Source organism: Pinus tabuliformis, chromosome J (assembly GCF_031772625.1).
Source record: "Pinus tabuliformis cultivar Carrire ecotype Pingquan chromosome J, CPIR1, whole genome shotgun sequence".
NCBI lineage: Eukaryota > Viridiplantae > Streptophyta > Pinopsida > Pinales > Pinaceae > Pinus > Pinus tabuliformis.
Window position 1 is genome coordinate 455,094,788 of NC_142295.1, and position 12,983 is coordinate 455,107,770.

The following is a 12,983-nucleotide window of genomic DNA, read 5'->3' on the forward strand; positions in this document are numbered from 1 at the left end:
TCTCTACACAGAAGTATGCTGGTACAGCTTCTTGAGAGCCTCCCACATCTCAAATGTCGTTTCCTTCTCGGCTATGTGTGGTACTACATGATCCTTGACCCCATCAAGGATAATGCTCTTGGCCCTCGTCATCAGCTCCTCGTACCTATCATTATCACTGGGGTTGACTAGGACAGCAATTACCTTCAAGGCGAAGTTCTTGACACAATTCCTTTCAAGTACGGATAAGATTCTGGCCTTCCAGACTGCAAAGTTCGGTGCTCCGTCCAGTCTATCCTGGTCTCTTACTCTGTGTAGTGCTATGATGCTCCTCTACTTCCCTCCTGGAAGTTCTCTGTTCGACTCCTCTGAGTCTCTACTTCCCGTCTGAAAGTTCTCTTCTGGACTCCCTCTAAGCCCTGATTTCCCTCCTAGAAAGCCTTCTACCGCTTGTCGAGATGCCCCCTACTCTGATCGTCTTGTGCAACCGCATCACTGATCTGGGTTCCTTGGCTAGAAACCCTCGGTAGCAACTCCTCTAGCCCTGCTCTGTTAGGTATTGTTCTAACCACAGTACCTCACCAGCTCCACTATCCAATATTCCTGCAGCCTTCTAAACCTCAGCAACTACCTATCTGTGGATTGCGTCAACCCCTCTCTACCCCACGTTGGGCCTGTGTCACCCCGGATGTGTCTGCGTCAGCCCTGGGAGGCCCTGCGTCAGCCCTCTGGCCCTCTGTGTCAGCAACACTAGCTTCTCTGTGGCTCTGCACAGCTCCTAGCTGGCTTTGCGTGGCCCTGCGTGAGCCCTAGCTAGCTCTGCGTCACTCTCCTTTGCTTCTGTGCTGCTAGAAACAGCTTATGTCACCTCGGGACAGTTGTTTTCTGTTGCTATTGCTCTGCTCAGCTGATGTCCTTTAGTCCTCCTGTGATCTGCAATAACGCTCTAATACCATGTTGAAGTTTCTAAGTTTACTTAGTTAGAAACCCTCCATGCACTTTATCTGATTTATTCCTACCTACTTGTTATTTTCCTTAAGAAGTTATTGACATTGTAAATACTGAAAATAAACACTAATGCATGCTCAACATATTACAGATCAGCAACTAAAAGAAATAGAAACAAACACACCATATGACACCATTATTTTTGGACTAATGTCCCCGGAAAATCCCAATGTGGGAAAACCGATGCAGTTATCTGAGGGTTTTCTTATTAAGCAATATCAGAGTACAATCTGGGTGCCGAAACTGGCCTACCCAACAGAGAATTTCCTTAACAATAATACCTCCCAGTTTCTGACAAATCTACTGCCTGAAACCCCAAATAATCCTTCCGGCAGCTACTCAGCACCAATCTGCCCTAGAAACCCCAACGTTTGCCCAATCTGGACTGCGTCAGCCTCTCCTAGCCCAGCGTTGGCCCTGCGTTAGTCTATCTTAGCCTCCGTCAGCCCTAGGAGGCCCTGCGTCAGCTCTCTAACCCTCTGCTTCAGCTACGCTGCCCCCTCTGGTGCTCTGCGCAGCACTTAGCTGCCTCTGCGTGGCCCTGCATGAGCACTGGCTTCTCCTACGTCACTCTCGCTATTTGCTCTGTTGCTCTCCCAGCACTATCTCTGCCTCTCTATCTCTTTGTACTCAATGCCCCTCAGCTGCTCTCAGATCATTGATTCTCTCTCTCTTAGCAAACCCCGCTCTAGAGAATAGAATGACTTATCACTCGTGTACTCTCCAAGTGACCCTCAAGCCTCCTCTTATACTTTTCCTGTTGACATATCAACGGCCGAGATAAATCCTTGATCAACGGCTAAGATCAGATCTAGCTTGATCCATGTCTTTTGGACCATTCTAACACAAATTCATATTAATACACATTGATATTTTATTCTCCCTCAGTTTAGACTTAGGGACTCCATTAAAAATATTAATTATTTTAATATCTCCTGATCTGTTTAGAATCTACCCAAACCCTTTCTGGGTATTAGAGATCTCATGTGCCCCAACCTCTCCACCAAATTTCGTGGCTAGAGCACATCCGATGCTACCCCAAATCAATAAGCAAAACATGAGAATTGCGAGTCACGTATGTCATTACAAAAATGCGAGCTATTGTTTACTATTGTGGAAACAACCAAGATCGTTGTGCGTGAACCAATCACTGTGCGATTCAATTACTAAGCTGGCCAATCAATATGTGAGACAGATCTCAAAATTGCAGTGTGAACCAATTCCGCTGCAAGCCAATTCTCAAGGTTACAGTGCAAGACAAATCTCAAGGTTATGGTGCAATGCCATCTTTGTTTATAGAAGTGTGAAGCCACTACCTGTTGTAGAAGATAAGCTAATCATAGACCTTTATAATCTGAGGCTTAGACCGAATCTAAGAGCTAGTCAAAATGGATTAATATAATGAATCATAAAACATGACTCCAAAATATTAAGTCACAGAAAATTGATCCATAGATACATATGTCTGATCCTTTTATGTGTGGAGTATGTTAAAAACTTAGAAGGACAGAAAGATTTTCTTATATAGATAATTACTTGTGATGCTTTTATCTTTATGTTCATTTATCTTTTAGTTCATCAAGCAATTACCAAAACAATAACACAAGTACAAGAGATGTAGGCGGACAGCCAAGGCAAAACCCTAGATACAATTCTTCCTTCAATAGTTTCTTGAGATAATGCAAGACTTTAGACCCAAAAAGAGACTTCCTCCACACCAAGTCATCCCTCAATCCTTCTTGCAGATGATAATCCTTCAAAAGCAATTTCGACCTAGCAGCATCAGCGACAGCTTCGACCCAGTAGCAATAGCAGCAGTAGCTTTGACCAAACTAGAAAAACTTCGATCTCCCTTGATACACCTCAGAAGTGAGTGAGAGTTGTCCCAAAATTTCGATCTTGAGGTCTTCTATCTTTCTCCAGAAACTCGCACTCCTTTCCAGCTCTTCTTCTAGCCCTTCACCAACTTCGCACTTTCAGCTTCTAGCTTCAAATATCAAACTATGTGTGAGAGTGAGATGTTCTCCAAATGAATTCGAACTGCCTTGTGTATATAGCCTTCCAGGGAGGTCGAATTACTCTTCTTGAGGCCGACTAGGTGTGGAGACTAAATTCATTTTTTGACTCAAAAATAATTCATTTTACAAGATTCGAAAGCCCAAGAAGGGTCTCTTTTAATGTATAATGACTCTAATGACTCAGAATAAATCCTAGAAGTCCTCAATGGGGACTTTGACCTAAAACATGATGACCCAAACATGAACCCATGCTTTAATAAATCATAATAATAATAATATTTTCTTCATTTTTTTGATAAGTACATTTCAAATACATTTATGAACACTGAACCTAGTTACAAATTTCCACACTCCCTCTTAACTAGGGAGGTATTCATCAGTACAAGTACAAGGAAGATCTCAAAACACATGAACCATGAAGAATTTTAGGCACCGCAATGCCATGGACTAGATTCCTAACCAGGGCAATCTATCCAGGTGGGACTAAGATGGACTAAAGCTTTCAGCCTCTCTAGGTACCATCAGGCTTACTAACCATCAACCCAGGGATCTAGGTGCGTATCCAAGGTCAGAGCTCCATGACCAACGCCACCCTCCTTACTTTGGGAACTAGACATCAACACAAAGTTTCGGCCAGATGTCTTCCCAAGCAATGTCTCACACACAAAGCCTCAACTTCCCGATTATTTCAATCAGTAGCAAATCTTCCCCGATCAAACAAATCGGCAACAAATCTCTCCCAATCAAACTGATCGATAACTCTAAGCATGTAAAACATGTTATGAAACTTCTAAGAGATTTACATGTACAAACACAACCCCAATTAGTAACAAACTTTTAAGTCTACATAAATATAAACCTCTGGGGTATTTTGTTGATTTGGGGTAACATCGGATGTGCTCTAGCCATGAAAATTGGTGGAGAGCCTAAAGCACATGAGATCTCCAAGACCCAGAAATGGTTTGAGGAAATTCTACCCGGTGAAGAAGATATTAAAATAATTAATATTTTTAATGGGTTCCTAAGTCTAAACTTAGGAAAATAAAAAAAATTAATGGGTATTAATATAAAACTGGGTTAGAAGGTTCTAAATGACATGGATCAAGCCAAATCTAATCTTAGCCGTTGATTAGAGATATAATCTCGGTCATTGAAGACTCAACAGAAAAAGTATAAGAGGAGGCTTGAAGGTCAGTTGGAGATACAGCAAAGTGATCAGTCATTCTATTCTCTAGAGCGGGGTTTGCTAAGAGAGATAGAATCAGTGATCAGTTGCAGTGAGGGGTGGTGAGTACGAGGCAGAGAGGTAGGGACAGTGCAAAGAGACCAGCGCAGAAGCAGAGAGAGGCAGACGCAGAGCTAGAGGGAGCCATGCAGAGGCAGCAAAGACTGCGTAGAGCCAGACGGGTCTGCGTCATCCACGTCGAGGCTGCAAGAGTGACGCAGAGAGGCAGAGAGGTTGCACAGAGCCTCAGTAGGCTGACGCAGAGGCCAGCAGGGTTGACACTAAGCTTCAGATTGTGCTAGAGAGGGATTTCGTGGAGCAGGATTTCCGAATACCTGTTTCTGAAGAGAGGTATTGCTGCCAGACTTTTTATCTCTGTCGGGTTAGCCAATTTGGCACTCAGTGTACTCAGAAAGGAACTACTTAATAATAAAACCCTCAGATAGCTGCACCAGTTTTCCCGCATTGGGTTTTTCCGGGGACGTTAGTCCAAAAATAATGGTGTCATTTGTGAGCTTGATTCTGTTTCCTTCAGTTGATGATCTGTGATGTGTGGAGCATACACTTGTATTTATTTTTAGTATTTACATGGTAAATAACTTGTTAATTAACAAAACAAGTAGGTAGGAATAAATCAATGAAGTGCATGCAGGGTTTCTAACGTGTCAGACTTAGAAATTCCAACATATTTCAGACATCTTGATGTTGCTTCTCAACTTTTCACAGTAGGACTTAGAGCTTTCCAAATGAATCTTGACAGAAGATTCCTCAACCATACTGCTTCCTTTCCTACTTTTCATGCAGCAACATATTCTACAAATAGATTTGGCTCTTCTCATCTCAGCAGCCCCTCACAATACATTCTCCAATTTATTCTTTCAAGGTGTCCATCATGACTATGATATGACCTCCCTCTCAACTAGGGAGATTCCTTTCATCTAAGCTCCCTCTTAACTTTAGGGACATTTCTTTCATTTGAGCTCCCTCTTAACTTAGGGAGTTCTACTTCTTTTATATGACATCGGAGAATCTTTCATGGCTTCCATTCTTCTTATTAGAGTTATCATCATCATGCTTATCACATCAACTTTACTTTACAAACATCTTCACCACCTTGAAGACTATGTACCTGCACAACTTAGATAGCAAGTACAACAAAATCTATAGAAGCATGAAGTTAGCCATATCATAATCATATAATGGAAGCATGAAGTTAGCCATATCATAATCATATAATGGAAGCATTCATCTTTAGTTACAAACAAGAGACACATACTCTTCAACTTCTTGCTAGGGTTTTGTCATAAACCCTAGATTGCTTCATCAAGACTTTGAGCATTTCATAACAACTTTCATTACATCTAGGGTTGTAATGTTTCTTCCATACCCTTCTACATCATATTGCAAACCATAGAAACCATTCAAACAAATATAGATCTACAATGTATCTAACAAATTTCAGAATTCATATGTTAGACTTCCTACAAGGATTTCATACAAACCCTAGATTTCATACATGAGATTCAACAATCAAAACCAAACACAGCTTAATCAACAACATGACTAGCTTCCACTAGGATTTGTTGTAAACCCTAGATTTTACTTATTCCCAACAATCATAACTCAAATTCAAATTTCAACAATCTTACACAAATCTCAAATAATCACATTGTCGTCACATATCAAAGGTTTGAACTTCGACTAAGGTTTAATTACAAAACCCTAGAATTCACAAATACAATCATCCTAGAGAATCAAACTTCGACTAGGGCTTAATTCCAAACCCTAGGACTCATGACCATCAACAATTAGGTCAACACATATATCTAGGACTTCGTCATCATGCACAAGCATATCCATAACATGTGTTAGTCAAACCCAACTACATAAATATCAATAGGAGTTAAACATATAACAAACTTGATCAGACTAGGGTTTGATCGAACAAATGCACACATGCCAAGGGTTTCATTTCTAAGACATTATAAGGGTCTTGCTTATAAATCCTACCAAACCCTACTGATCTAGGGTTTCAATACAAAACATAGCAAACCCTAAATTATCAGTACTTCAAAGATTCGAGATTTCAGACGTTACCATTCAACCCTAACAAGTTAGGGTTTTCATACGCATACCAAAATCCCAAACATGACATCATGAAAGCATCAGCTAGATTCTTTAGACTTCAACAATAACCCTAAGTAGGCTAGGGTTCCATACATAATCCTCAACACACCCTTAAGTTAGGGTTTTCACAACAAACCTTTCTAGTGTTCCATAAGATAAATCAAAGATATGAGGACGGTAGATTTATATAATGATGAATCACCTAATCAAGAATCTTTAAGATGCAAGAAAGTTAGACAAAAGGATGTTAGTAATAGATTATCAAGAATGAATATGAAGATAGCAAAAACTTGTAGCTCAAGACATACCTTTTTGTTTCTTAACAAACCTTGTAATTCCAATGCTTTGTCTTGTGAGTCTTTCTTCATTGAGTCTTCAACAAGTTTTCCTAAACAAGGAAAATAAAAGTAGAAAAGTGATTAGTATTTAATGCAAGCAAAACTAGACAAGGCAAACTAAAAATGAAACTGGTAATGAGATACTTATCTTTGGAGGTTGGCAAGGGCTCCCTCCAAGCTTGAGGGATACCTATAACCTTAAGAACAAAGAAAAATGTTTTTTCCAAAATATGTTAAAACTATAAACACTACAAATCAAAATAAAATAACTAAAGCTTAGATCAAAGGACTTAGTAGTGTCCCTTAAATCTAGTTCTTCAGGCTTAGTCTTCTTTGGAGATCCTTCTTCAGCAACATTGGCTTGGTCTCTGTTTCTTTTCTTGTTCTTCGGATTGTCAGGACAATCACTTCAATAGTGGCCCATGTTGTGACATTGATAGCATGCTATCTTGGACATATCAACCTTCCTTCTTGGCCCTCTTGACTTCTTAGAGTTTCCTCTCTTGTGAGAAGCGGAGTATGCATTTGAAACCTTTTCTTCTTCATTGTTGGATACTAATGACATTCTCATTTCTTCTTGGGTGCAAGCATTCCATAATTTCTCAAAGGTAGGAGCTTCTTTCCAACTGTTGAGACTTGAAGCAAAAGAACTCCAAGTAGGTGGCAATCCCAATAATGCAGTGATTACTAGTTCCTTTTGCGGTACAATTTCATCTATGGCTTGAAGTTCATCTCTAATTCTAGATATCCTTACAAAGAAGGAAGTCATAATATCATCCTTTGTCATTTTTGTAGTCCTTAACTCATTCTTCAAACTTGCTACTTGACTGATGTGCTTAATAGTGAACAATTTTGATAAAGCTTCATACATTTCTTGAGCATGGTCTATATTGGAAATGTATGGGACAAGATTGTCCTTTATGCTTTCTACCATCAACGTCATAGCCAATATTTTTTATTCTCTATACTTCACTTTCTCTGCATCACTGGATTCTTTGGTGTAGAATTTCCACGACCTTGGGTCTAGGATAGAATCTTAAAATCTTTGATGCTACCAAACCAAGAATCTCATCGATACTACTTTGCACAGTAGAATATAAACAACAGTAAATCACACATGCACAGAATATAGACAACTTTTTACAATTTTCAACCCAACTTTGTTATATTAAACAACATATCATACAACAGTCTAGGGCTCTTGTACTAGGGATAATGGCCCTCATACATCCACTAGTATAAGATACAAACTGGGGCATGGCGTCAGCCCATCGACGACCAATCTACCCTCAACAATATACTTTGACCATCTGGTTGATGAAGTCGACTCTCTTAACTTCTCTCGGTCATACCTTGTACCTGCCCAGTCCTTCGGCTCCCGATCTGCAGCACCTCTACCTCTATCAATGCTCCAAGTCCATCTAGCCACTGAACCTCGGCTGTCAATATGCTCTCTAGTTGTGCCTTAGTCCATCAAGGTCACAACACATCGAGACTCATGTTGAGTTGTTCACAGTTCCACTTGTGAACAACTCTCAACTACCCATTGCTACTCCTTAGCTACTCAGGGACTTCAGCCCACTATGGTCTTCCTGCGTTACACCGATGAAGACCAACATAGGGAACGGAGGGCTGCCACCTATCACTGCAAGATGTCCATCTCCCACAATGAACATGGGCTAGGAGGACTGCCCATCATCTGCTGTAGAAGTCCTTCTCCACACACAAGTCTTGGGTGCCACAAACTACTCTGGTTGATCAGACCCTTGAGCTCATCAATTGCCTCTCTTGCAACCACCTTTGTCCATCAAGGTGTTGCTCACTGAGCTCCAACTTGGACACTATCACGCTGTCCTCCAACAGACCATGAATGCCCAATCACATCCACACTTGGTCTTCTCTCACGCTGCCCTCCAACACTCCACGGGAGCCCAATTCCACGTTGTAGCATCTGCACCTAGTTAGGGCATCCCCACACCTAGGAGACCCTTACACACAGCTACCCATAGACTTCTCATCAACCGCCCTTTGCTCTACAATAGAGGAGCTATTGCACAAATCTAGGCTCCAAACTTCACTGTTAAAACTACCCACTAGTTAGGGCTTCTAACATGCCACGTCAACCCTACCTCCTTGGCTTCCACAAGCTGCAACAACTCTGTCCACACCTACATCACCCCATAACGAGATCTTCTCCTAGTTGGAGTTCCTTCAAGCCCAAGGCAACTCCAACAAATGGCTCCCAACAATCTGTGATGTGGACCGATCCAAACACTGGTCAAACCTGACCCAAGGCTCCTCCAAACGTTATGGTTCTGACTTGTTGCAATTCTAGGACTGGTTAGAGCACTAACCACAGTCCCTAACCACCCAACAAATTGGCCCAGAATTACTCCTCCTTGTTGTGGTTGTCCTACATGTGTATGCTACCCTTCATGCTACTCTTTTAGGGTAGATTCATGCCCAAAACAAGGGACAGTCTCCCTAAAAGTATTGTGGCACTTTCCAGCACTCACACTAGGGTTGCGGTAGCCTCTTGGGAGGATTGTCCACCCTTCAGATCAACTCCAGACCCCTTCGTTGTTCCTCCTAGGGCTGCGGCCTTCAAGAATGGGGTTGCGGCCCACTTCAACAACACTTAGGATGCCTTGCGTTCAACCCTTAAGGGCTCAGTTTACCACAGCAAGGGTCTCTGCCTCCAACAGCAACTCAGACCCTGTAAAAACCCTTAAACAGACCTCCTCCAAGCCTCGTTGTTCCTTGCCTCCTTGTTGCATCCTTCTCTCCCTCAACTGAACTACCCTTTAGAGAATGCGTTGCTCTTGTTGGATGATCAAATGACTTGCCTTCACCCTTTATTTATACACAACAAAGGGATCCACAAATTAGTGAAGAGACACATCTATTGGACAAATTTTACTTCAAGCCTACATGACTTGAAAACCAATAATTACTTGTCAACTTCAAAAATTCATTTCTCCACTTCTACAACTCATAATTCGACGATTCTTGAAGCATTGGATTCTCCTTTCCGCCCTCTATCGTCTCATGCCATCACATGTAGAAATGTGCTTCCGGAATTGCCCCAAACACGATTGGGTGCAAAACCCCAAGCTTGGGTTCTAAGCCCACAAGCCTACTTGTGGCGCTTTGACTTCCAACCCTCGAACAGTAGGGCTTGAAGTTCTCCCAAAATTTCAATCTTGAGGTCTTCTATCTTTCTCCAAAAACTCACACTCCTTTCCAGCGCTTCTTCTAGCCCTTCACCAACTTCGCACTTCCAGTGTCCAGCTTCAGATATCGAACTGTGTGAGAGTAAGATGTTCTCCAAATGAATTCAAACTGCCCTGTATATATAGCCTTCCAGGGAGGTCGAATTACTCTTCTTGAGGCTGACTTGATCTTCTTGAGGCCGACTTGGTGTGGAGGAGACTAAATTCATTTTTTGACTCAAAAATAATTATTTTTACATGATTCGAAAGCCCAAGAAGGGTCTCTTTTAATGCACAATGACTCTAATGACTCATAAAAAATCCTAGAAGTCTTCAATGGGGACTTTGACCTAAAACATGATGACCCAAGCATGAAACCCATGCTTTAATAAGTCATAATAATAATAATAAAAACATTTTCTTCATTCTTTTGATAAGTACATTTCAAATACATTTATGGAGACCAAACCTAGTTACAAATTTCAACAGAGTAAACCTCAGAAAATATCTGAATCACCGAATAATGAACCTCAGATATGTAGCGAGCTTCTTATCCACGATCTCAGATATACTACGTATCTCTCTGTTCTTGGTATTGATTGTATCCATATTTATACGAATCGTTTGATGCTCATCGTGACTCTTCTAGAGAGACCGAATTTGAAACTTTAGCGAGAAACATTGAAATTTAAATTCAAATAATCATTTGCCAAATAATAATAATCTTTTTTGAATTTCACCTTTGGGGTTAATAGATTTCTCAAGGGAAATTCTTCCCGATGCTGCCCCATATTTTAACACTTTAAAAGCAATGTCACCATCATCTTCCAGGGAAAGAAGTTAAATGCTCCATCCAACCGGTCTTCAAATTTGAGTCTAGCCATTGCCATCGTTAAATTTGAACAAATCTGTAGTGTGTGAAGTCCTTCTAGAACTCACAAGAATAAAAATTTCGTAGCTATTACATAGATCTGCTAAGATCTCTTTGCAGATATGATAGATTTGCTGCATATATCTGTGTATCTGTGTTTTGGTCCTTTAAAACACCCACAAAATTTAGTTGATGCCAAACCCTTGATTGGTACAACCTCACTCTTTCCCTCTGAGCAATGACCTCCACCAAATCGCTGCTGGTTGATCTATGCAAAATGCAAAAATTGGGCTCCCACTTTGAGTGCAAGCTATGACACCATGTTAAATTTTCCTTAAGCCCAAAACTTGACAAAATAATTCCTTGTGATTTCCTTGTTGCTGAAATTTAATACAACTCAAAATAAAATGCACTCACTGGTAAATAAACTAACTAGCAAAAGAAAATGAAACCAATTTCACACATGCACACAAATATTTCTACCCTCCACATCTTTTGTTCATTAAAATAATAGCCCCGCATACAAGGGCTCCCTTCTTGGGAAAATAGCCCACAGAAAATAAATGCAAGTTACAGCAAAATTTCTGATTTGTATTGGGTACCTATCTGGCCTTTACAGCCCACTAGAATTCCCTAGATCAACCCTTCAGACTTGCTGCCCTTTCAACCCACTGCACAAAACTTGCACATCACTTGTACGGATGTACGATCACATTGTACATTTGCACTCTTGGCCTTCTACACGAACCCCGTGCAGGACCTATACAGTTGTATGGACACATTGTATGGCTACACTCTCAGTCTACCATACGAACTGTGTGGCACCTGTGCGGCAGTACTCTTGACCTGTTGTGCGAACTCTGTGCAGCACTTGTGGTACTGTACTCCCAACCTGGTAGGTGGTTGAATCCTTCTGTTGCAGATTCTTCTTGCTTACACTCTCCTCCTTTGGACTTGATCTCTGGATGAAACTCCTTCATCACCCTTGCTATGATCTCCATGAATCACTATGCTTCATGACTCAATCTCAGAATGTTTCTTGTTTTCACTCTCATGTGCCTTTCTCCTTCACCTAACCTTGATTTTATAAGTTTGAGTTATTAACTGAATCCACAACCCTAATCTCCAAAGCGATTGACAATTGAGATTAGATCTCAACTCACTTGTGCAGCTGTACTCTCAACCTACTACGTGGTTGAAACCTTTTGTTGCAGATTTCTCTTGCTTACACTCTCCTCCTTTGGACTTGATCTCTAGATGAAACTCCTTTATCACCCTTGTTGAGATCTCCATGAATCACTATGCTTCATGACTCAATCTCAGAATGTCTACTGTTTTCACTCTCATGTGTCTTTCTCCTCCGCCTAGTCTTGATTTTATAAGTTTGAGTTTTAACTGAATCTACAACCCTAATCTCCAAAGTGATTGACAATTGAGATAAGAACTCAACTCACTTGAGATCAATGGTTGGGATTCATCTACTTCACCAATGGAAATAACCTTTGCATTTCATTAGATTAAACTCACTTTTTTTATTAAAACATTTCATTTATTTAGAGTAATTTTGCTCAAGTTAAAGTCCTGGGATGACTTCTACATGTCTAGACACTTATACCTGTGTGGAAGTACTCGTTTGATGCTACAATCATCAACAGTTTGTTTGCGTAAGAATATTAAACAGAGCCTCTTTTGTTCTCAAATTAACTGACAGGGTTGATTCCTACAACTCCTTTTGCAATCTTTTCCTGAACTGTACAATGTTGTACATATTATATAGGTCCTGCTGCAAGAAGCTCTTATTTTGACACTGTTATGAGAAATGTGATCACCTTTGTTATTATTTCCTCATATATAAGATGGCATCTCTGCCTATTACCTTTGTGGGCATACACCACAGGCACTTTTGCATCTTGCATACGCAAAGATTTTGAGAACACCGGTATACACTACAGAAAAACCTTGAAATGTAGGAAGAATACAGTAACATTCTACCCTGGATCTAAAACCTCTGCAATAAGAAAATGAAAATATATTTTGATTTTTACATTACCTGTATGCTTCGCTCAGAGCTTTTTCTATATGTGTTACATTTCTTATTCCAAAAGCAATGGTGTAACCATCCATTGACGCATCTTCAAATTTAAGGGCTTCTGCATCTCCTTCCGTCCATATTAGTGAACGGGCCTCTCCCAGCCCTGCAAAGTA

General features: G+C 40.7%; 1 protein-coding gene across 2 annotated transcripts in view; it reads right to left on the reverse strand.

Annotated features, from left to right (window-relative positions):
• The window catches only part of LOC149227777 (2-methoxy-6-polyprenyl-1,4-benzoquinol methylase, mitochondrial-like), a 227,203-nt gene that overhangs the window by 75,289 nt on the left and 138,931 nt on the right, over positions 1–12,983 (reverse strand). For both annotated transcript variants that reach the window (XM_089377931.1, XM_089377930.1), the window contains exon 5: positions 12,829–12,973. In XM_089377931.1, the coding sequence (XP_089234057.1) occupies positions 12,829–12,973 (145 nt within the window). The remainder of the gene's footprint in view (positions 1–12,828; positions 12,974–12,983) is intronic.